Below are 25,639 nucleotides of genomic sequence, written 5' to 3'. Positions count from 1 at the left end.
TATAATTTGTTAACATTAAATTTTCTTAATGTTACTAATTTGTCATTAGCAACATCTCAGTTGATTAAACTTTTAAAAATTAATTTTGCAGTATTTTTTACAACTTGGGAGTAGTTTATCACATATTTTGATCATAATGGAGTAAAATAGTTTAACATGTACTGGTATAATACTGGTACATGTATAAATCAATAACACTATAAAGCCAGTATATTAATAGCAGTTGTTACCAGTACATACAATAGTTAACTCATATGTGTTTGACATGCAATGTACATCTGTAAGTCATGAGTCAAAGGTTTTTAAGTTGGACCAATTGCCTCTTTTTTTTTTAAAAATAAGGAGATTTGGTATGCTGGTTTATTTGATTACCTTGAGGGCCAAAATCATCTTAATACATGTACTACCCAATAACCAAATTGAAATTTTGTAAATGTAAGAATGAACTAAAAATTGGTCCAAAAGGTACATGTATTTAAAATGAGTAAAGTCTAAACCAAGCAAATGGAAGGGTGGTGGGTTCTCTTGTTTTGATCAAAGGAAGAGTCACAACCTTATCAACTGGGGAATACTTTTTACATATATAAATGTTGACACTTAAAGTGTCGCTATTGGGGCAGTTTCAACCTTGTAAATGTAACACCAGAATGCCTTGGAACAACCCTACATCTTTAATAACAATAACAAGTGATATCTATCATGTTTAATGACTGTCATTTTTTCTTTCCATATCTATCTGATATAGCATACAGTACATTCTTTTATAAAGGGAAACATAGCAAAATACACATCAGGGACTACTACATAGTAGCATACACTATATCAGCTGAACATCTGGCACTAGAAAAAAAAACTAGATTCTCACAACCATTGCTGTTAGTACAGATAATTTGAAATACAGTATGATGTTTATCAAAAGTAATGAAGAAGCTGGGAGAACTGTACAGTGATCTGTATGAAACAAATTAACAGCAAAAACTGCAGTACGTGAACTGAACAAGTTAGAATGAATCGGTTCACACAAGATAATCTGGTAAAAAAGTACCCTACTTAAGCCCATTAATGAATAAAAGCCCATAAACCTCATCACTTTAACCAAATCACACAGGATCCAAAAACCAAAATCATAGAAATGTTAATTAACGATTATTTAGGAAATGTCCTGAGATTCTGATTTTTCTTCACACCTTTGTTTGATTGGCACAATACTCTCAGCATACTCTGTGAGAAGAGATTTCTGGAACATATCAGCTCTAGTACATTGTCTATGAGTAAATTATACATATACTGTTATAAACATATATGTAGCTATTCTACATATTGCATCCCGTTTTCTGAGATAACTTCTGTTTTTTGATACTCTAAGAAGATCCAGTGATTGTATTTTTCTTCTGTAAAATATATAGTCTGGCATATAATATCACAGCGATGCAAAAATCAGCGAATGTTAGTAAAATCCAGGAGTTTTAATGTTTATCGTGGAGTTTTCTTTCCTTTAGGTGCGGCTTTTTTCCCTACAAATAAAGAAATTTTTTAAATTGATGAATAAATTTAAAATAAAATCAATAGAAAGATTTTATTCTCTGTATCAAGATGTCAAGCTTTGCAGTGGTTGTAGAGTTAGCATACCTGCAGCAGGTGTTTTGTTGAGGGCCAACAGCCGTCTGGGATTCTGCTTACAGCCCTCCCTGCTCATTAGATGCGACTTCCATCCTTCCTCCCCTGACGCTATGTTCTGGTGACACAGAGGACAGTGGTTATTGCTCGCTCTGGCAGCTAAAACAAAAAGTGCATTGATGGACTATATTTTGTTAAATGTACATTTGTAAATGTTGTAACTGTTTAGGTTATCGTTCTACTTGTCAACCTTGTAAGTGGCAGTAACTAATTAATATGGTATCACGTGCAAACAAATTCCAAATTCCATTCATTCTTATTTTGTCAATGATAGTGAAGATGCATTCACATAGCAAATAACTTGCAATATAGCTTACAGTTACAGCTTTTGGCTGCTATATGTTCATCATAGTCAGACTTGGGGATGGCTTCTGTACACCTAGGGCACTTCTGGTAGTTAGTTTTGGCCTCACACTCCGTCAGTAAATGTTCCGTGTAACTAGCAATCTCCACGACCTGAAAAATAGGTTAATACAGGGTTTTGCTGATGAAATTTTTTTTTATCAATTCTGTCTATCAATGAGAATAAATATCCCCCTATTCAGGAATTTATTTAATTTGAAACAGGATCACCTGAAGCATATCTTTAGCATAATAATACGGTTTTTTCCATGAAGAAACTGATAAGAAGCTCTGATCGCACCAGTGCACTGGTAGCAGCACTATATACTGTATACAGGGAATATTTGCCTCCGTTTTATTTTTACCCCTTTCACCCTGGTTGTCAGCGAGCGAATTTAAAACTTGGTGAATTCCAATGTCTTACAGTATCTCTCTTAAACACACCTATGTCGGGGAGATTTTAATATAGGACAAAACCGTTTGAAAGGGAAGAAGGGCGAAAATAACCCTGTATACAGTATATACATGTACAGAAATGCTGACTGACCTGTTTACAGTTGGTGCACCTCTTCAACATGGGGCAATGCTTCCAGTAGTGGAGATCTAGTCCCTCCTCGGTGAAGCTCTCATTCCTCTCTCCACAGAAAATACAGATGCTGAAACACACAACATGAATTTCAGAAAAAAGCAAACTCAGACACAGGGAAGAGCTATCGCTCGGTATTCTGTCCTGATTAAGGTAACCAAAAATTATTTTTAAACATCTGAATTTCATTCTGATGGGAGCTTTGCACATACAGTATACCGGAGTCGTTAAATAACAACAACAATATGAAACATATCGTTACAGAGTCAAGAATTATTGTCTCACACCTCGCGCAGCGCATTTGTAAGAAGAAACATGCACAAAAAGAAGAACATAACCTTGACATTTTAAAGATGCAGAAGACGGGTAGGTCAAAGCTGATTATTGAATGTTCCCCCTCCCCCCCCACAAAAAAAAAAAATATTATTTTTGCATTAAACACAATAGTAGTGATAAACAAATACACATATCATACAAGTACAATTGTTTGTGATCAAATACATGTATACATAGCTTTTCTCGTCGATATACTAAACATAGACTTCCTTACACCGGGATATATACTATACATAGAATTACTTCTTCAAATTGTACATACAAAATTGTTCAAATTGTACTTATATACACTTTTGTGTCCATATTGTACATATATATACTAACTTTCATCGTATAAATTACATAATTATTAAAATAAATTGCCTGTACTATACACATACTTACTTGTCCTTATTGTACACTATCTTACAAACTTGTCCATATTGTACATAGTTATCTATACTGTATACACACTTACTTGTCCATATTGTACATAGTTATCTATACTGAATACACTATTACTTGTCCATATTGTCCATAGTTATCTATACTGAATACAAACTTACTTGTCCATATTGTACACAATCCTACTAGTCCATTCTTTATACAGGGTCTGACTTACTTGTCTATACTGTATATACACTTACCAGTCCATACTGTACATACCAGTTATCTATACTGTATTCATACTTACTTGTCTATATTGTATATAGTTATCTACACTGTATACACACGAACCTGTCAATATTGTACACATTTAGTTATCTATTCTGTATACAAACTTACTTGTCCATATTGTACATAGTTATCTATACTGTATACAAACTTACTTGTCCATATTGTACATAGTTATCTATACTGTATACAAACTTACTTGTCCATATTGTACATAGTTATCTATACTGTATACAAACTTACTTGTCCATATTGTACATAGTTATCTATTCTGTATACAAACTTACTTGTCCATATTGTACATAGTTATCTATACTGTATACAAACTTACTTGTCAATACTGAACACATTTAGTTATCTATTCTGTATACACACTTACTTGTCCATATTGTACATAGTATTCTATACTGTATACAAACTTACTTGTCCACATTGTACATACCCCGGTAGTTATCTATACATGTACTGTATACAAACTTACTTGTCCATATTGTAAATAGTTAGTTAACTTACTTGTCTATACTGTATACAAACTTACTTGTCCATATTGTACATAGTTAACTTACTTGTCTATACTGAGTACACACTTACTTGTCCATACTGTACATAGTTATTATATTGTACAAACTTACTTGTCCATATTGTACATAGTTAACTTACTTGTCTATACTGTGTACACACTTACTTGTCCATACTGTACATAGTTATTATATTGTACACACTTACTTGTCCATATTGTACATAGAGACATCATCATCATCCTTCTTTTTCTTGTCAAGTTGCTTTTTCTTTGCAGCATCTTGTTTCTGTCCCTGAAATATTGTGAAGAAATGAACAGTAACTGATTTGACAAGCATTTTATATGAATCAATCAACTGGTTACATTAATATTTAAAAAGAAAGTTTACAGATATTCAATATATGTCTTCAATGTCTCTAACAGTTGCTTACTTTTTCAGAACTTTGAATGAAATTTGTAACAGTTTATCATACTATATTATCATTTTTTTTTTTTTTTTTTTTAACAAATATATAGTATCAAAAACAGTCAAAACGAATACAATATACTGATAACTAATAACAAATACAATGTAGTAAAAATAAAAATCCTATTATATATTTTCAATATCTGCTGAAAGAACAGTGGGAACGGAATACTTTGACAAAATGTTAGAGAAAACAAGAGGCCAATTGGCCTTATCGGTCACCTGAGTAGCATATATCCCACACACAAACTTGTCACGGAGCCTCATATATGCATCTAATTAATTAGGTTTCATACTAGAGTAGAAAAATTACACTGTATAAATTTGTAATGACAACCACATTTCAAAAAGAACTGTGAAACCTATAATTTTGGTGAAAAACTAAGATCTGGTCTACAAAATCATGAATTCAGTTTTCCTTTCAGGTGTGTGGGAGTAAAGAAGATAATTTTTTAACGTTATGTGCATTAACATCTATACATCCATTTTGGTCCTGTCCTAGAGTCAAAACCCATCCTTGAGGGAACATGAAAATTAAAATTTCAGTAGAGGACTTCCTGGTAAAGACAGGTAAACATAATTATAAGTCAGTTTTTTTAATACAGATGTGTGAGAATAGAGAAGAAAATTTTTAAACATTATATGCATTAACACTATATTGCCATATTGCGCCCCCCCCCCCCCCCCCCCTTCATGTCCTGAACACCTAACAAAGGGGTCATGAATTTCACAATTTTAGAGGCCCTCATGGACATCATAACCATGTTTTCTGTTTTTTGCTCGCATGTGTGGGAGTAGAGAAGAAGATTTTCTAAGATTTAAAACAGTTTTACTATATGGCCATATTGGCCCCACCCTAGAGCCTGAACACCTAACAAAGGGGTCATGAATTTTACAATTTTGGTAGAGGGCCTCATGGACATCATAATCATGCATTTTGTTTTTAACAAATATATATGGGAGTAGAGAAGAAGATTTTCTAAGATTTAATACATTTTTACTATTTGGCCATATTGGCCCCACCCTAGATCCTGAACCCCTGACCCAGGGGTCATAAATTTCACAATTTAGGTAGAGGGCTTCATTGACATCATAATCATGCATTTAGTTTTTTAAAAATATATATGGTAGTAAAGAAGAAGATTTTCTAAGATTTATACATTTTTACTATATGGCCATATTGGCCCCACCCTGGAGCCAGAACCCCTGACCCTGGGGCCATAAATTTCACAATTTTGGTAGAGGGCTTCATGGACATCGTAACCATGCCACCGGTTTTTTCCTCACATGCATGGGAGTAGAGAATAAAATTTTTGAAAATTTGGCTTTTTTTTGCATATTTGGCCCCGCCCGTGGCACCCCAAGGGTTGTAAAGCCATGAATTTCACAATTTAGATTCTTCTTACCATAGAGATGCTTCACACTAAAAATGGTAATGATTGGCCTGGTAGTTTTCAAGAAGAAGTTAAAAATGGAAAATTGTTAACGCACGACAAAGACCAATTGCAATAGGTCACCTGAGTGACTCAGATGACCTAAAAATGGGAATATCATGGGAGAGACATTCATTGGGAAAGTTAATAGTTAAAAAAAAAATTATTGCATATGTTTCATGCAGGGCTATATAACATGTCCAAAAGGCCCATGGGCCTTAACAGTCACCTGAATGTATTAAAGCGTGTAAACTGAGATTAATTTTATCATGAAAATTGTTTGAAAACTAACCACCCAATGTATTTTGACATACGCAACTATAAATTAATACATTCTTTTGGAGCCCAAATTAAGGCCTGTAGAGACTGAGTGTTGTCAAGAAGTTTACTATCTCTTTTTTTTCTTTTAATAAAGATACTACATATTCATAAGAAAAAAGTTCAAAACATTCAGATGATGATGATTAACAACCTTTGATAACACTGGTCATCTTAGGGACACAAATAATATACGTAATAAAACAGTAATAAAGCATTAGTTTTGTTAATTACGTTTCACTGAATATCAATTAAAGAAGCAAAATGATGGTGCAATAATGAAACATGAATCAAAATAATAGGTATGTTATGATAAAGCATTATTTTGAACTTGCACTTGAAAGCAAAATTTTTCTATGTAACAAATATTAGAAAAAAATTTATAGTAAACACAAAAGCTAAAATCTACACAAACTCTGCTATGAATAACAGACAAAAATATTTCTCCAAATTTTGCGTAATTTGTATTACTTTCAGATCTTAATTTTCTGATATAAATATGTGTTCAACTTTTAAAAAGCTTTAACAAAAGTAACTAAATGATAGAACAGCTTCTAAAAATATTAAACAAGGGAGGGGTGCAAACTTGTACCAACCATTTTCTTTGAGGCAATACTAGGTCTCTGAATAACGAAATTTAAAAATGACTTTGTATTTTTTGGTAGCAGAGAACACAAATTTCAAACATTTTTTTTTCAAATTTTATCCATAAGATTAATGCATGTACGAATTTAAACACATGGAACTGACAGAACTATTAAAATGAACCGCTTAATACAACATAACATACTGTAGTCAAACATTATTATGATAAAAAACATGGATAAATATGCTTGGGCGAAATGAAATAATGGTGATTAAGTCTGAAGTACAAAAAAATCTTTTCTTTTATTTCACACCTGTACTTATCAAGAATTTTATTGTCTGCTTCTTTTGCAGGAGATGTATATATACTGCATATATAGTTAATATACTTAACAGAGAATCACTCCATACTTACTCTTGGTGCACCTTTCTTGTTCTCCAAGACAGACTCATCGATTGGCTGCAAAAACCAGTTACAACAAATCAACTAGCTATCAGTACATTATACATTTACTACACATGAAGTACCTGGAGTATATGTAGATAATAGTCACATTCATGTAAATAACAAATCTACAGGACACATCAATGGCAGAGAGAGATGAAGAGATACAATGTACACATTTCTGGATCAGTCATCTGTTTTATATCAATTGCCTAATAATGAATTTCATAATTCAAAAATTTTAACAAGTTTTTTTTTAATTCATTCATTGATTATAAAATGATAAACATGAGATAGAAAGATTGTAATGATCAATCATTTTAATAAGTACAGTACACTGGTATAGAAACTAAATGGAAAATTGTCCACATATCTATATATGTGAATCACAAATTTTCTTCACCATGCAAGTTTATACATTTTATCTCTTCTTTTGATGACTTATTTGATGACAAGAACAACTATTCATATTTCTAGCTCAAACTCACTTAAGTTTACATAATTATGATGTAAAAAAAAATATGAACTCAATAATATTTGTTTTGATCAATGTATCAATTTAAAATTGATATGACAACTTAATTAATGCGCTAATGCTACTGAGAGCCTCTTGAATTTGATTACAGTAGTTCATTCTCGTAATTGTAGTACGAGATGTATTCCTCCTGTTCAAAATCATTCAGAATTGTTCAAGTCTTTGTCACAATACATGGAATATCTTGATTTACTGTAGTTAAACCTTGATCATTATCTTAACAGAATGAGTTCTACACACATCACAGAGAGATAATGAGAGCTCTACACAGAGAAAAAAATGATACAGAGTGACTACTGAGTATATAGAGCATCACATGATTGAGCACACCCAGCTAATGCAGGGTACCTTCAGCTTGGGTTTGTGTTTTTTAGGTCTAGGTGAGGGGTGGTAGTCCTGATGATGTTATACAAAAAGCAAAATGATATCAAAACCACAATTATTCACACTATAACAGTTGAAAGTAAAATACAATAAAATGAAGTGCCCTTAATCTGGGTTATTTAAAACATCAAAATCAATGATTCATTTTGTATTTATTGACATGTATATCGTATATACTGACTATGAATGCTTAAAACATAGAGATTGCAGTTATTATCCAATGCAAATGAAAATTCATTGGTTGAAATAACAATGACCAATTTAATAATGATCTTCGTCCTCATAAGATTACATTCTACTCAGGAGAATAAACATGCAAGATCATTTTCTTTGCCGCTCTGTGAGCTGCAGTGTACATGATATTTTAAGCCTCATTTTAATAGAAACAAGAATAGAATTCCTGGGTCCCCCACCGGTCAAGCAGTATACTAGTATCGACCAAGGCTGATTTAGGAACTTGACCAAGGTATTAGTGGTATAAACATTTGGTATAAATTTCATGTAAATCTGTCAAAATTTGTAGGCATGAGAGCGCTTACAAGGTCAATTTTTGGATAAAACGGAGTCTTTATTGTGGTCAAAGTCCAATAACTCCAACAAAGAGTATCGACCAATGCTGATTTTCGAACTTGACCAAAGTATTAGTTGTATAAACATTTGGTATAAATTTAATGAAAATCCGTCAAAATTTGTAGGCATGAGAGCGCTTACAAGGTCAATTTTTGGATAAAATTGAGTCATTATTGTGGTCAAAGTCCATAACTCCAACAAAAAGTATCGACCAATGCTGATTTTCAAACTTGACCAAAGTATTAGTGGTATAAACATTTGGTATAAATTTAATGAAAATCCGTCAAAATTTGTAGGCATGAGAGCGCTTACAAGGTCAATTTTTGGATAAATTTATTATCTGGTGTAAGAAAACATGTACATGTATATAGTGAAATCGCTATAGTTATTATTACGAATTCGTTATAAGGATATAATGAATTAGGGATTTAACGAATTACAGATATAAGGATATAAACCCATTGGTCTCTAGGATTTTGCTATAACCGAGTTTTATTGTAATTGAATACATTCTTATCATTATCTGACCTGTTTTCCAGCAGCCATGTCCTTCAGTTGCTGAAGCTGCTGTTGCAACATGTCAATCTCCTGCTGTTTCTTTCTTTCATCATCTGCTCGCTTTCTCTGGAAACATAGTACGGATAAAACCAACAGCAGATTAAGAAAATGACAAACAAAAATAAGACAAGCAAATTAAGAAATCTTTCCAAGAATCATTTAATTTTCATTTTTTCTTTGAAGCCATCTTTTCAGCCATGATTTCAAATGTCGCCTAAAAGGATCTTCTATTTTTAATCAAAATACAAATAGATATGAGACAATACACTTTTTCAATTTTCTATTTGCTCATTTTTTAAGATTGCATATTACAATTAATAGAATCCAACAAAATAAAGATAGCACCAGCCATTGCTTCATCCTTAACTCCTAAATATTAAAATGTCACACACCTTTACATCATTTTTGGTCGGTTTCCCGTCCACTTTGTCAAAGTACTCAAACAGCTGGCGGTACAGTGTTATTTTGCGGGTCTTTTCGTTGTCCGGGGGGAGGTAGTCTTTGACTGGGTCCCTGACCTCTTTGTACAGGTCCTTGATGATTCGCTCAGCCACCTCTCTCACTTTGTCTGAGTTATGTCCCAGGGCAGTCACACAGAACTGCATCAAGTTCTCCACAGTCAGCCCACTGAAAAAGGGGAATAGATTCATTCAAGGGTATTATGTTGAATAAAGGATACTGAACAGTTATTCATGATTTTATAATAATTAATACACATGTACATCAAATTTTGTACTTTAGTTACTTATCCTGTTAAATCATAGTAGGCCAGGAAATTCAAACTGTAACTTTATTATTAAATTATTACATGTCAATCTTCACTTTGATTATCGCCCCTCTCTGACTTACGTGTTTGACTTGATTCCAAGCTTCAGGTACAGAGCCTCCACTATTTCACACTGTGTCTGAGCTTGGCGAGGAGCCAGTGATAACTTGATAGGCTTTGTACATTCATGTGGAACAATGTTGGTAGGCTGTAAAATAAAAACCCCTTTTTAAAATGTTATACATCCTAAAGGGAGAACCATAGCTTATTTGAGAGATATGTCACTTCATGTGTTAGACATCTGTCGAGAATATTAAACATAAAAGATACAGTAAAACATCACTATAACAAAGTGCCATAGATGGGCAATTTTGCTTCATTGTAAGCATAATTCGTTTTTATCCATCAAGTTTACAACATGTAATGAAGTCATGGGGAATGAAAATCATTTCACTGTAAGCATCAATTTATCATAAGCATGTTCGCTATAACCGTGTTTTACTGTATTAAATTTGTAAATTTGTTTTTCATACATAGAAATTCTCTTTGAATAATCTAGCTACAATTACAAAATTTCTTACCTTTACTTCCATAAGTGATGCCTCCTCCAGTACAAAATTCTTGGCATCCTCACGATTTCTCTGAGCCTGTTCAATGATAGTCAGTCGTGTATTCACCATTTCATTTCAATATTCACAAAGAGCATCAACTATACATAGGATGGTCATATGTCATCAACTTGGATAAATATTTTCCAATCTAAATTTCATGTACATGTATATCTTATAATAAAAGATATGTACATGTATAATATGTAATACGAGGGTTGTTCGGAAATTATTGATACAAATCGAATATTTTCTTTTCTAAGTGACGAATTTAGGTGAAAATTGGCATAGACACTGAAGAAACACCAACAAATAATAAAACAAAGTAATATTAAAAGAATATTTAATATTTTGTTTACGACAGTAGATAAACAAGTCGGTGGTCGGGGTACCCGGCGCAGCCATGAACTCGGAGATTAAACAACTTAAACATCTACTTTATAAGTGTCCGTAGAATTTCAGTTAATGATAAAAGAAATCAAATTTAATATTTTCATTTTGCTATTCTTTGCGACTAACTGTTGAATAAGTTTCACTGATGTTCGAGTTGAAATACGGATATGGTACACATATATTTACCAAACAATAAAAATCTGACGACTTTACATTGAATTTTGACGTCAAGGCGGCGCAACGAAAACCATTAAACTGGTGGAAATCTCAGAAGAAGACCTTTTAAAGCCAAGCAATTGCGTAAAAAAACTATACGATGACAAGACAAGGTATAGAACTTCAGTTCATCATATTTTTTTCACTGATTGTTTAACTAGGATTAGGCCAAAGGAATTAATTAACAACTTTTGACACACTAACTGTTGTCAACAGTTCTAAAATATGTAAAAATTGACTACAGGAGACATTCACAGTAATTAGACTTTCGGGTAAAAATAACTCGATTTTTTCTCTAAAAAAAAAAAAACAAGAATGAGAAAAAATGTAAATGATGACATCTTGAAATTAAAACAAAAGATGAGAAATAAAGAATAATTCTTATTTCAGTTCGTTTGTAATGTGTTTAAAACACGGGAGCAATAAGAAGCGTTAAAATGACGTTGCGAAAAGTTTGCAGTTGCGCCAGGTTACAGGACGAAGGCACGGTGGTCAGCTTACTAGGAATGATCTATTCATGCCATGAACAAGAAACTTTTCACATTGATCAACTCTATCCTGATTTACTTTTCGGTGAAATTTCAAGAGTTTATCTTTTTTACTAAAAGAATAAGAGAAAATGTCTCAGTAATTTCCGAACAACCCTCGTATGTATGTGGATGAGATATATTAAATACAGGTAATGCATGCGCATGTAAATTGGTTTGAATTACCTATCAAATCAGTTCAACTGGTACATGTACTTATACAGTCATGTACAAACTGTAAATGTCGGTAGGTAATATTTTATACTTATCTGGTACTGTTGTCAATAGCAAAGATTTGATATAGAAACATGTACTGAATGTTGTCATTTAAATGGATGTAAATCTTACAGTGTCTCCTCCCTTATGTAGAAGGTTTGGCATAGTCTTCTCCACAGCATAGATAGTGTCCTGTTTTGTTAACCTGTCAATTCACAACCAAAGTTACTGTGTCAGAGATTATATCTACCAAACTTGCACCTCAACATTTTATTTCTTATGGAAACTGAAAGTTTTGTACAGCACAAAAAGGATCAGAATTCTAATTTAACCGCATTAATATTTCGACATTGTGTTTTGTTCAAAAGAAACACTTTGACAAGTACAAACAAACTTACTTGTGTTTAGGAATGTATTCCGTCAGAATCATTCTCAGCAGATGTAAACCAGCTTTGAACACCTGGATCAATAAATAATTATTATCTGTTATTGAAAATGTTAATTACATATGTATTTGCAATTCACTTACACATGTACTAGTATATGCACTTTACCAACATCTACTAAAACTCTGGTTTTTGGTTTAAAAAACCATTCAGTGAAGTAAAAACAATCATACTCCTTCCCCCTCCAAAATGCTTTGGTTGATACTATATCTAAAATACTAGTATCACGTTAAAAGATGAATGATTATTATGAGAAGGGTAACCGTCTTACAGAATAGACTTTATCGTCGATGGCTCTCTTGATCAGGAAGATGGTGGCTTTCAGCAGGTTGCGACACTCCTCTTTTGCGGACACGCTGCTCTCCTGGACATGTTTGTACACCGCCAGTAAGGCATCCTCTCTGTAGGACCAGGTCTTACTGTACGCTTTGGACACCTACAAAACAGAACTTTATTAAGTACGGTTATCATGTAACACCCGTGTCTTTTCAGTATTCATGGTTGAGCAGCAATAAAGCTAAACACATTGACTACTGTAGATTCCTTATTTTACGCGAGTATCTAATTCTGTGATCCTGTTGTTTTGTATCAAAACATAGGAATATGAAATTACAAATGGAGAACTTTTATCCTAATCTCTTATAATTCTCAACTCTCAGAAAATAAAATCGAGATTTTAAAATCTGCAAGGGGTGCTTCTTGAGATTTTATGTGGATGTTAATTCCTTGCTTTTATTTAGGACTCAGTATACAGTATTGCCAGGCACAAGTAAAAGGACTGTAGATTCCTAAATATTTTATGCTTGTTAAAAATCTGTGATTCTGCAATTAAGTATTCAATGGAATGCAAGAATATGAAATTGTGAGTATAAAAATTTTCTTTACCGGTAAATTGCATATACTGAGTATGTCACAACTGTCCAAAAAATAAAGGCAATACATGTATTATCAAATCTGTGTGGGTTGTTTCTTGTAGTTTTACACAAATAATAAATTGCCACAATTATAAGGAATCTACAGATCTTGGCAACACATATTTCAATTCATAACACTTTCCAACATAACAGTAGTATTTAGTCAGAAATATCATCAATGAAATAAGAATGATCAAAAATATATAACAAACCAGGGGTTCTCCAAAAGCATCAATAGCATAGGAGGCTTCCCTCAACTCCTTCTCACCCATTGGTTCAGGTTCACCAGTGATACCTGTGTACAAAAAAAGTGTGCGAAAATATATTTATTTTTAAAATAAAATGATGTACATAGGTATTGATGATGTATCAGTATCTGTGCAAATAATATATAAAATTAATTAATTCAGTATTTTATCTCAGTGAAAAAATCAAGCAACTTTTTGAAAAAGACACAAACCTGTATTAGTTTCTGAGGGAGCGGGGTCTTCTTCTTCTGGGACAGGTGGGGGTCTACAAAATGTTCATGGTAAAGTTACACATTGTATTCAACATTTATCAGTGTCCTTTGGTTGCATCTGCATGTATTTAATTCATTCAAATTGATGAAAATCTACATTTATTTAGTTGATGAAAAAGAAAATGATCACAATATCTTTAACAATTCAAATATTTAATATATAGATGTACATGTATTTTAATGATAGATTTTTAAATAATTTTATTTAAACTATGATCAAAAAGTTTTTTTTAATCCTTACGATGTTTTAATAACTAACATGTAATTTAAATTATTTACATGTATATAAAAATATAAAAGTATATCAAAACAGGATTACTCATTGAAGAGATAAAGAAAGAGTAGATTAAAGACTGGGGAAAAACCACTAGGTAATATATATCAAGATTGACACAGTTTATAAGCAATGCTCACAAATTTAAAGATTCTTCAGCATTGATCTACATTAACTGTTTAACATTTCATATTTCTAATCTGATTCTAACACTGATTAATGAAATATGAATTACAATGAATACATTAGTTACTGTTATAAACTTTTTACCAGATTATTTACTTTTCACTAATTTTCATTCAAAGTTCAACATATTTAATCAAATTTCTGAGTAATGAATGAAAATTCAAAATAATAATGCAAAAGCAGTTAGACCACAATTCAGAACAATTTTACTGCATAATTTACACTCTTTTTGATAAAATTCATGCAAGCATTGATTTTTTTTTCATATTTCATGCAAAAATGGAAGAAATCCTTAGCTGCCTCAAGTTTTGATATCTCAACTCAATTAAAAGCAATTCAAGCTGAATGAGAAACTGTAAATAAACAAAGACTTAGAAAAACAAACAAAGTTGATGTAACCTTGACAACGACAAGTACGTACATAAAATCTTTTGCCAGATCAGTTGGTTTGACATGGCGCTTTGTAAAGCTTGTAAAATTATAATTATTGAGGATGTAATGCTCGTGACATGCTAAAGATACAGCAAATGTGCTTCAAAATATGCAGTGTACTTTATTCATGCAGGTTTTGCACTATTTACACATTAATATGATATCTTATTAACTGAAACTTTTAGTGGAAATACTGTAGATTCCTAATTCAAATTGCAAAAAGCCCATCTCGCAGATTTTAAAATCTCTCTTTTATTTTTGGACAAATGCAAACTAAATGAAACTATGCTATAAATATGGTGAATGTGATTTTTATATTCTCACGATTTGATGTAAAACAGTTGAATCACAGAATTTAGCTAGTACTCGAGTAAAATAAGGAATCTACAGTAGATAAAATGTAACGTGCTGTGACTTCCTATTCACATGTTCACATGCACATATGCCTGGAAAGATGAAACTTCAAGCTTTAACACTGAAGACCTGCACAGGTGAAGTGATTATATACATGTATGATACATAGTGTAATTGCAGCATTGGTGCATATATATACATTGGGTTAATCTGATAAAGAACATACCAATACACAAAAGTAAAGCATTGAAATCCCTAGCTGCAAATTATAGCTCTCTAAGAAATACATGTAGACAAGATATACCAGTTCTGTCTTTATTATCAATGGCCATGTGCTTTTGAACATACATGTACATTAAATGTTTGCATTAAATGTATAATTTCTAGCACTACAGAGTTAAAATTTGCAACTACAGTATATGCTACACTGGTAAATGCGATCGCTATCTACTGATAATGGGTGTGAATGTTCAGCTACAGATACAGTGCATCATGTGATTTGGTGAGTTCAGTGACAAAACAATTATGGTTTACAGTGAAGTCATGAATGAAGAATCTTTGGTCTAGCGTCATAGCACTGGAGACAACCTGGAGACAAACAAAATGGCCACACACAATGTATAATGTCTTAGTTAGCAATTCCAATGGGTTCAACAATAACAGTATGTTTGCTTGTAGTCAAAAGACAGGAAATCATTCTACATCCCCAAATGTACATGTACATCAACATTAAAATTTTTAACATATCTGTAATGATATCGCCAAGAAATAAATAACAGAGAAAAGCATTTACTTTTTTCCCCCAAAAAAATTATTTGAAATATAATCATAACTAATGAATGCTTATAATGCTTGTTTTTAAATTCAAAGCATATTCATTGTTAATGCTGCAATTGTTGAAATCACACATAGGAACCACCACCTGTTCATGTTTTGAGCTACTGCACCACAATTAGACAGAGTTAGAGCCACACCAGATTGGATACTCACTTGACCGGTAGGACCCGCTCATCATAGGGGGTGCGCGGAGGGGGAGGGGAATCGCTTGTAGGCTTTGAGTCTTTACTGATTTACATGTACAAAGAAAAGAGGTCAATCTATCAATTCTGAAAGTTGTCCTACATAAACTAAGGGGACATCCTTAACTGATCTGTAATCAAGGCAGCTTTATAATTTCTTTGTATGCTATAGCATAGTGAAACAAAATTATGAAAGACATGCATCTTGACAAAAGAATCTAATTAACAGTGACAACTTTTACAAGGGAATCAATTAAGGGTACGAGTAATGCACTTAAAATAAAAATATTTTTTAGAGAAGGGAAACAATGTGGTGTTAACTAGATAAAAAAGATTTTTATTACACTTCAATGAACGTGCAGCTCTATTGATGAATTTTCAATTAAAAAAAGGAAATCAATAATGATAAAAAAATGAATTGCAATTGGTTGAAAATTAACAATTCAAATTAAGCAAAATTCATGCCAAAATGAAATAAACTTGTCAATGACAAAAGTAAAGTGTGTTGAAAGCTTATTTACACTATCTTATGTAAAAACAGCAGATTTGTGGGAATACTTTCAAAAGCTCTACAAAATTGCACAGAAAAATATGAACTAACAACGTATAATTATCTAAGGATCTCAAATATTTTCTAATAGTACAACATGCAACTTATATGCATGATAATAACATATTTCCATGCATCTATATAAAGATACATTTATCAACTAGTAGACAACTACCGTAATATAAAATAAAAAGTTAACAATTTAAAGATATAAAGTACTGTATTGCATAAATACATGCATTAAGATATTGAAATACATATACATAATAAAATAAATATAAAAGTGGATGAGTGCATTTTGACCTACTTTTTCATGGCTGGGAGTGGTCTCTCGTCATAGGGAGTCCTGGGAGGGGGAGTTTGGGGTGGGGTCCTGTACGATATTTCCTGTAATCGGGGAGGGGTTGCCTGACGTATTGGCTCTGAAACAAGATGTTCAAATCAGCAAAGGATTCAATTTAAATCAAAGTAATGATAGTTCTGAAAATAGGTTCGTATTAGCACCAGCACTCAACTTAAAAGGTATATGAATCCAAAATTCACTTCATCATGATAAATCTCATCCACTTACCTAAATCAATCACTTGTGGATGCCTCGACTGCAAAATTTTAAAGATTTATATTAGAGCATGTTAAAAACAAGATATCTGTGAGCCAATGATCACTAGTAATACATGTACCCCTGCTCTGATGTGAATATACAAAAAAGTCGTCATTTAATAGGAAGTTGATGTCTAATTAGTACAAAAATAAATCCCAACTTATGGCATGCCTCAACAAAGAGCAATAAAATTTCAAGCATCTGTGTTGATAGTTGCTGAGAAATCTTTGACGAAAATTTTTATCGAAAATTTTGGCTAAAAATAAACAAAGTTGTCATTTAACAGGAAGTTGACATCTGATTGGTGTCAAAACAAATCCCAACATATGGCATGACTAAACAAGGGGTGTTCAAATTTCAAGCATTTGCAATGAAATATTGCGGAGAATTTTTTGAAGCAAATTTGTTTTGAAAATTTAGGCTAAAAATAAACAGTCATCATTCAAGAGGGAGTTGGTGTCTGATTGGTACAAAAATAAAAATCTTTAACAAATAGCGTGCCTCAACAAAGAGTATGATAAAATTTCAAGCATCTGCAATTGATAGTTGCTGAAAAAATAGGACAAAATTTTTGTTACGGACAGACAGACAAGGGTAAAACAGTATACCTCCTTCTCCTTAGGAGCGGGTGTATAAAATATACAGAATCAAAATAAGAAATGATCATACATGTTCATTCATTTATCATTCAAAATATACACTATTCGAGAATTGAGTAGTACCCCTGATGTTTCGAGTAGGTCTGGCAGGTTGAGCTCCTTGTAGACCTGTAGTCGGTACTCGTCCATCTGGACCTTTCTTAGCTTGGCTTTGTCATAGTCCTCATTTTCTACAGCCTGACGTTTCTCCACTTCGTATTTACCTAACTTCTCGCCGACTTTCTGCAGCTCCGATATTGCCGCTTTCAATTTCTTAGCATACTCAAATCTTTCTTCTGTTAATCATAAAAAATTAAATACTTAGTTAAGGATCATTTTGAACATCAAGATGGCTTACCATAATCTTAAATGCAATATGTGTATTAACTGATTTTTTTTTTTTTGTTCAGTTATTCAAATATACCTGTGGATAACAATATTTTTTTTAAATAAACTGCATTTGATATTAATAGGACACAATATGAGTATTAAAGGAATAATATTACCATAACATTGATATTGTTTCCTAATTTTAATGTGCAGAAAAATTGTCTTACGTAAAACGGCCTCTTGTTTTTTCTTCTCGAGCTTGCGGATAATGCCTGCAATTTCTGGATCTTGGTACATGTCAAAAGCTAGGTCATCTAATGGAGAAATGAAATCTGGCCTGCAAAACAGACACATCAAGATATGAAGCATTCAATTTGTGACAAACATTATACATGATAAGAGTGACAAATTAAGTAACAACAAATACAATTCTAGGTGGTAGTTAATTGAACGATCTTCCATAAATTTGTAGTTTTTTTTACATAACAACCCTCTGCTAAAAAAAAATCCTCTTTATAATAATTGCTTTATCTGCCAATGGTAAAAGAAACAAACACCACTTTTTACTGGTTATCAGCATTCTTTTCCCTTTACTCTTCATCTTAGAACTTTCTTGGTTTTCTCGCCATTGCACTGACATTTAATATAAACTTTTATTATTACATCACCCCATCATTATAATATCTTATGAAATAACTCACTTGTTGTACAGTCCTTCCAAAGATGGATCTGCTTCAATGGCCTTCCTCTTATCAGGATCCAAATATACATCCTGTAGAAATTTAAAATTCAGATTCAAATAAAATACTGTCAGAGGCATATGAAGTCTAGTATTAGTATACTAGACATATCATTAAGAACTAAATCACCTTTACAAAATCATGCAACAATATTGTTTATGTGTACATCATTCTGAGGTAATTATTTGGGCTAGGATTCACTTACTGGGTCTGTGAGATCTGTGGGTCGTCTAATGTCATCTCCTATCACATTGATGGCAATGATACCAACCTAATAACAAATAATAATATATATAAACAAATAAATCTTCTTGAAAAAAATGTTACTGGTAATACACTATATCAATATGAATACCTATGAATAATGAACAAGATAAAACACTAAAAATCCCTTGGCTTTTTTTTTTAAATAGAAAATAAATGATGCATTTCTCAAATTTGATGAACATATTATTGTAATTTCTCATGAACAGTAAATACTATATGAAGATAGATTCAATAATCAATAAGTCCTGACCTGGTTGTATATGTTATATTTGTTGATGTGGTTCTTGTGGATGTTAAGCTTCAGATAAAGACCTATAGCATCAACATGTACAGACTTCAGCTCTCGCGCCTTGTATCCCGTCTTCTCATTGTCAGATAAAGACACATACCTAATTGAACAACAAAAATGGTTAACCATGCAAAAGAAATGTTGCGTTTTTTAAACTATTCCACTTCTGACACCAATGTTGCGTTTTTAAAACTGTCCCGCTTATGAATTATATTTTAATGAACTTGGGTTTTATATATAACCCGGGATGTTGTGAAACGCAACTTGTGGGTCTCCCAAATCTGTATATTGGTACCAAAGAAAACTCAAAGTCAGGATTCAAATAAAATATAGATATTTCAGTTTATTAAACGAGGATAGTCCCAAGACTCTGGGAGTGTAAATATAACATAAATTAATTCCCAACTTGATGGGATTAAAATACAAATATTACAAATAGCCAAAACCCTTAAAATATAGCTTTAAATATCCCACTTAACCGTGCGGGAGTCCCGTTCCTATACAATCTTTCCCCTGTAGCCTATATACTTAAATATAATAAATTGATTAATAAAAGAAGGTTATTGCATCAGCTCCCACTGCTAAATTATCGAGCATTTACCCAACGGGAAATTTCCACGGTCATTTCCAGTGTGTGGATGTTGTCCAGATGTGGACTCGACCGTCTGATCTGCCGTGGCAGATCAAACCAACTGCCGTGCAAACAGCTGAGCTCGTTATTTAAGGCATCGGGCTCGGCCGTTATGACGTCATACCGCATGCTATACAAACCCGCCGTTATAGGGAAAGCAGTAAACAAGATGGGAGAACTGAAACACGTGAATAACGGTGTTTTGACGATATGTATTATCGAAAGGCAATAGAGGGAGTTGTGATTGAGGAATTAATGAAACGAAAGGGTTTAAATGATGCATGGAAATATAAATAAGACCAAATGAATCGTCGAGGAAACTCGGGATAATTTCTCGCCGATAATTTCGACATTGATTGGTAATTGTAAACAAAGAACAAATGAATAAAATATCTTAGTACACAGCGAATGATCATCATGCGATGTATTAAACGGAAATTCACTTCTTGATATGGTGTATATGGACTTTTATTGCAACAGGGAATGTGTATTGGGATGTGAGAAATAAATTTCGTAACAGAAATATCATATTAAATTTTGTTACTCAAGTTAATTACAAGCGTTGTGTATTGTTAAACAAAATCAGAATACAGTTCAACATCCAATATAATTATTTAAATTTTATACCTTTTTTAATCTTTAAATCAGAATTAAAGCACATTGTAGTTTAACATACTCTGACTGATGTCAATACGATAAATTTTGTTACTCAAGTTAATTACAAGAGTTGTGTATTGTTAAAAAAAATCAGAATACAGTTCAATATCCAATATAATTATTTAAATTTTATACCTTTTTTAATCTTTAAATCAGAATTAAAGCACATTGTAGTTTAACATGCTCTGACTGATGTCAATACGATACCTTGTAAAATATTGATATGAATCAATAAATTGATCTCCCCTTATACATGCAAACACACTGTTACCTACCCTAGCCTGGTGTAGCGGGCATTTTCAAGATCCTGCAACTGCTCGTCAGGAACATCCCCCACAAAAAATTCTATTTTTGTAGCTGTAATTAAAAAATAAAACAATAAATAGTCAGTCTTTAAATCTTCAAATGCTGCACTTCAAAAAGGACCCCAATCAAACATTCATTTACTGTAGTTTTCTAATTAAAGGCAATGCATTCGTATCCATGTAAAATTGTGAGAGGCACCCTATGGGGTTTTAAAATTTAAATATTTATTTTTCTGACAACTGCATGTATACCTAATGAAATTGAAACTGAAAAAAGTTTGTTCATGATTCTACATTCTACATTTTCACTATTTGATACAAAACGGCAAAATTGCAGAGTTAAGTATGCATGTAAACAAAGGATTTTACAGCAGATGTTTAAGAGACATGCAAGCATTGACTTACCTATAAGGTACTGATGAGACAGAATCTGGATCTTTCTTAATCTTGATCGGTTTTCTAGTTGAATAACAATGTCCTGTGGGTACAGGCAATACCTACAATGGAATTAAACACATCAATATAACTTCATCTGAAATGTATAAACACTATGAAGTAATACTTTTATAAGCTTTAATAAAAAGGTTTCAAGAGAAAGTCCTACAGTAATTCAAAATCAATCAAATAAAGAAGATCTATAGATTAGATCATCAAACCAGAAATAAAATGATTGACAGATAATTATATGATTCTTCTTCAATCTCTAAAAAAGTATGCATCCTTTGTTAATAAAGAGTGACATTACTACTATACACTGTGAGGGATGCCTGCACACACAAGCCTACTCTCTACTCAAATGAGTCAGACTCTCTAGAAATGAACTCACTTAATTGACTTCCACCATGACATCAGAGGACTGACACATTTTCAAATGAAAGACAGATAATTGTTCATTATGAATACTTGACATTTTTTGGTTCCATATAAAACCACCCATGAGATTGACAAGTTTTCATCCTAAGAATATATCAAAATAGCTATCAATTTTCCCATTTTGCTGATTTGATGCCCATTTCCAATTTTATATGTTTAAGCAATTTTTTTTACAATCAGTATTTTAAAAAAACATTGTCAAATATGCCGAATTCCTTTGATGTGATGTATGACTGCCAATTTGTGCCTCTTCAATCTATCCAGCTCTATTTATAGTTACGAGTTAAAAGACAACTCACTTAATTGAATTCCAGCCATATGCCAGAAAACTTTAGGTTAGATAAACAAAAGATGACTTTGAATTTGTTGAAGAAATGATCATAGTTACATTAATTAAAATGTAATATTCACGATACCTTTCTCTTTTTGTACATGCAAGCATAAATCTTTACCTGGAAGACTGCCAACCCTTCGTTAGGGGACTGTGATAATTAAGCTCTGCTGCCCTGTAACTTTCATCCTGTCCAGACACATGGATGACTCGGAATGGTAACTTTCTTGGCATGTTGATTTACATTGTAAGAGACACACTGACCTATTTAACAGAAGATATTCCACAGGTCATCTTTTACATATAACAAGATACTATATTATTATATACTGTATGCATGCACAATTATGGGTAATATCTCCAAAACATCAATCTTCATAACCACACAATAGTTCAATAAAATAAGAGACAGCTGTGTGTTCATGTATTCTAGACAAGATTTTTAAATCTATTGAAATCATCCATAGTACATGGTACTCAGTTTTAAAACTGGAATATTGATTTCTTCCATGTCTGTACCTTGAAAAACAAACACTAACTCTATACCAATCATTGCCAAATAATAGATTGTCCATTAAGTTCATCTCATCATAATTATGAAATGAAAGGTTCCAATTTTACACTGATGTATTGATTTGGTTCTGTCTAGTGTCTATATATTTAGAGCAACATTGCCAAAGCAAATGACAGTAGCTCATTAATAATTCATTTTATGATCACATGTATCAGTAATCAACTAGGCAGTACATCATGCTCTATTTAGTAATGTCTTATTATCTACCTGGTTCTGAAGTATGCATCATTTTAATATTCCTGTTCCAAAATATTGAAAACATTCATTTTCATGTGAACTGTAAACATAAATTCTCTCTTTTAGATTAATGATGGTACATGTAATACATTGCAAAAACTAAAATGCATTTCCTCTATTTGATTTATGTTCTGTACAACTTTGCCATATAGAAGCCCCACAATCGCAACATCTTGGGCCTTTCCGGCAAGCTCGGAAAAACACCTCGAATGTATTACCTAGGCGTCCATGACAACCCCCCTTTTTGTAAAACTTGAAATAAATAGAACACATTTTACGATCTGTTGAGATGTGAGCTATACTTCATTAAAGTAAACGATATACACTAAAATATAACACAGAAGCGACATACAAGACTGTCTAGCCGAACTTATTTTAATGGGAAGCGACTCCATTTTGTATAAAATTCTAACATCCGGTGATGTTAATACATTCGAGGTGTTTTTCTGAGCTTGCCGGAAAGGCCCGAGAAGTTGCGATTGAGAAGCCCCAATCCATTACCCAAGGAACTTGAAATTCTTTTCAAATGTTCAAGTAAAGTAGAAGTTCTAGCCCTAAGGCTCATAGGAAAAAAGACACTGAAATGAAGTTTTTGGACTTAATAGAAGGATCATTTAAAAAGACCAGGTTCACTTGGTGTTGGATATCTAGACGACATTTCCAAGATTTGTAACTAAAACTCCTCATAGCTTTTTTTTTGAAAATCAGTTTAAAATACAATTTTTCATCATTTTTACCTAAACACACCCTTTTATTTTAAAGCAATTCATTGTCATGAAGCATTAGTGAAAAATGAAAGCTGAATGAGAGGTGATATTACCTTAAAAAATGTATTTCTTGCAGTTTTTGGGTGTAGCTGCTATATTAGCAACCTTATATTGTTCAACAAAGTTAACTCAATGACTGAAGCCTATTGATGTATATTGGCCCTATTAAAACTCTATTAAAGGACAATATATGATATAGGCCCGATATGGCCCCCATAGTTCGCAATTATTAAAAGTGCTTCAGGTACACTAAATTGTTATGTTATTTTTAGAATAGTTGAGATAATATTTTTTTCACCTCTTTATTTGATTTATTTGCACTCACTGGCAAAATCCAACAAAATATCAAGTTTTTCACTCTCACTTTATAGTTACTTGGGAATTGTTTTTGTCAAGTTGTACCGAAAATTCCTGTTTTAAATGTTGTTATTAAAGGATATTTTAATAAATCTTTAACCAATTGACTTGAAAATTCATAGGATTTGTCCAATGTATGAGAGTTCCCTTTGAATTTTGCCCATATTAACTTGAATTAGACACACATGCATACATATACACACACAAATTAGCAGTACATGCTATTTATATTCCCTTTGCAACAAGTTGTCTCAGGGGATAATAAGTAATTGACTATGCACACCATATAAGTTTCATTTTAGACACTGAAAAAGTAGCAAACTTCAAATCAGAAACATATGAAATAGTAAGTGATGAAAAAAATATTCTCGACATAACCTTTCTTCAGCTCAGACATTTTCGAAAACTACGTATGAAATATGCTGTAATAATTGTTCACTAACACATTGTTTAGTTTAAGTTTAGCTTATGAGCGGAAACGGGTATATTTTTTTAAAGTATATATATGATATACAGCTATATATATTAAGCTATTCAGAATAAATCTTTAATTTTTTTGGCAGGTATAAAAAGTTTAAAAACTTTATCAATGTTAATGCCTTACAGCAGAGACATAAATAACATTATAATGTTATTTATGTCTCTGCTTACAGTAGTGATAGTTTTTAACTTAATTTTAAACTGTCAATATATTAATGAATGTAAAAATATGACTTTGACGGAACATATATCATTAAATATTGAAAAAAACCATGATACTGTATATATAGATATATAAATATTGTAAAATTTACTCTCATGTATAACTTAAAAGCTATAACAATAACATTACTCATGGTTGGAAATATTATGAAATGCGCGCTCAAATTCACCTTATCATTGACCAATGTTCACAGAGCACTTGCACGCAAAATACAGTTTATCAAATTATCTATAAGTCATATGTCTAATCTAAGTCATAAATGAGAGTTCGCTGACAATTTGAAACTTTCATGCGAGAAATGAAGTGATATTAACCTGCATTTACTTGACAACATTCAGTTTGTGTACATTGACATCAATGGCGCACCAAAGTCTCGGAGTAACGAGATTTGACAAAATTATAACCAAATAAAAATTTAATTAAGTGTTTAATTAACTCTATTCAATATACCTAATCCACTATAAAAATTACAGAATATATAATTTTGATCCCATATTTTGGGATTATTT

The 25,639-nt window shown here is 32.2% G+C and overlaps 1 protein-coding gene across 7 annotated transcripts; it reads right to left on the bottom strand.

The window, feature by feature from the left end:
- Positions 1-688: 688 nt before the first annotated feature.
- On the bottom strand, positions 689-25,507 carry LOC128188355 (centrosomal protein of 104 kDa-like). 7 transcript variants are annotated; one of them, XM_052859345.1, is made up of 28 exons: positions 25,445-25,507; positions 22,614-22,756; positions 21,694-21,785; positions 21,259-21,340; positions 19,657-19,795; positions 19,345-19,410; positions 19,101-19,171; positions 18,627-18,736; positions 18,154-18,365; positions 17,402-17,429; positions 17,138-17,252; positions 16,252-16,326; positions 13,956-14,008; positions 13,708-13,790; positions 12,853-13,017; positions 12,534-12,595; positions 12,268-12,340; positions 10,757-10,822; positions 10,259-10,383; positions 9,802-10,036; positions 9,380-9,475; positions 7,333-7,377; positions 6,929-6,955; positions 4,322-4,407; positions 2,567-2,675; positions 1,995-2,133; positions 1,630-1,776; positions 689-1,514 (listed from the first exon to the last, which is right to left on the bottom strand). In XM_052859345.1, the coding sequence occupies exons 2-28, from the start codon at positions 22,724-22,726 to the stop codon at positions 1,474-1,476; spliced, it is 2,655 nt and encodes an 884-aa protein (XP_052715305.1). In that variant the 5' UTR covers positions 22,727-22,756; positions 25,445-25,507; the 3' UTR covers positions 689-1,473. The 7 variants fall into 7 exon arrangements, with proteins under 7 accessions (XP_052715305.1, XP_052715306.1, XP_052715304.1 ...); XM_052859346.1 differs by having other exon boundaries at positions 25,455-25,474; XM_052859344.1 differs by lacking the exon at positions 25,445-25,507 and adding an exon at positions 25,300-25,409.
- Between the last annotated feature and the right edge of the window lie 132 nt (positions 25,508-25,639).

The sequence above is a fragment of the Crassostrea angulata genome, chromosome 6 (assembly GCF_025612915.1).
Source record: "Crassostrea angulata isolate pt1a10 chromosome 6, ASM2561291v2, whole genome shotgun sequence".
Lineage (NCBI taxonomy): Eukaryota > Metazoa > Mollusca > Bivalvia > Ostreida > Ostreidae > Magallana > Magallana angulata.
This window is presented reverse-complemented; position numbering and strand designations above follow the sequence as displayed.

Coding starts and splice junctions, on each gene's coding strand:
- LOC128188355 (XM_052859345.1), bottom strand. CDS start 22,726: ATGCCAAGAAAGTTACCATTCCGAGTCATCCATGTGTCTGGACAGGAT. Junction 19,411..19,656: donor AATATAACATATACAACCAG/GTCAGGACTTAT, acceptor ATTTGTTATTAG/GTTGGTATCATTGCCATCAA. Junction 4,408..6,928: donor GTATTGCCTCAAAGAAAATG/GTTGGTACAAGT, acceptor ACAATATTTCAG/GGACAGAAACAAGATGCTGC.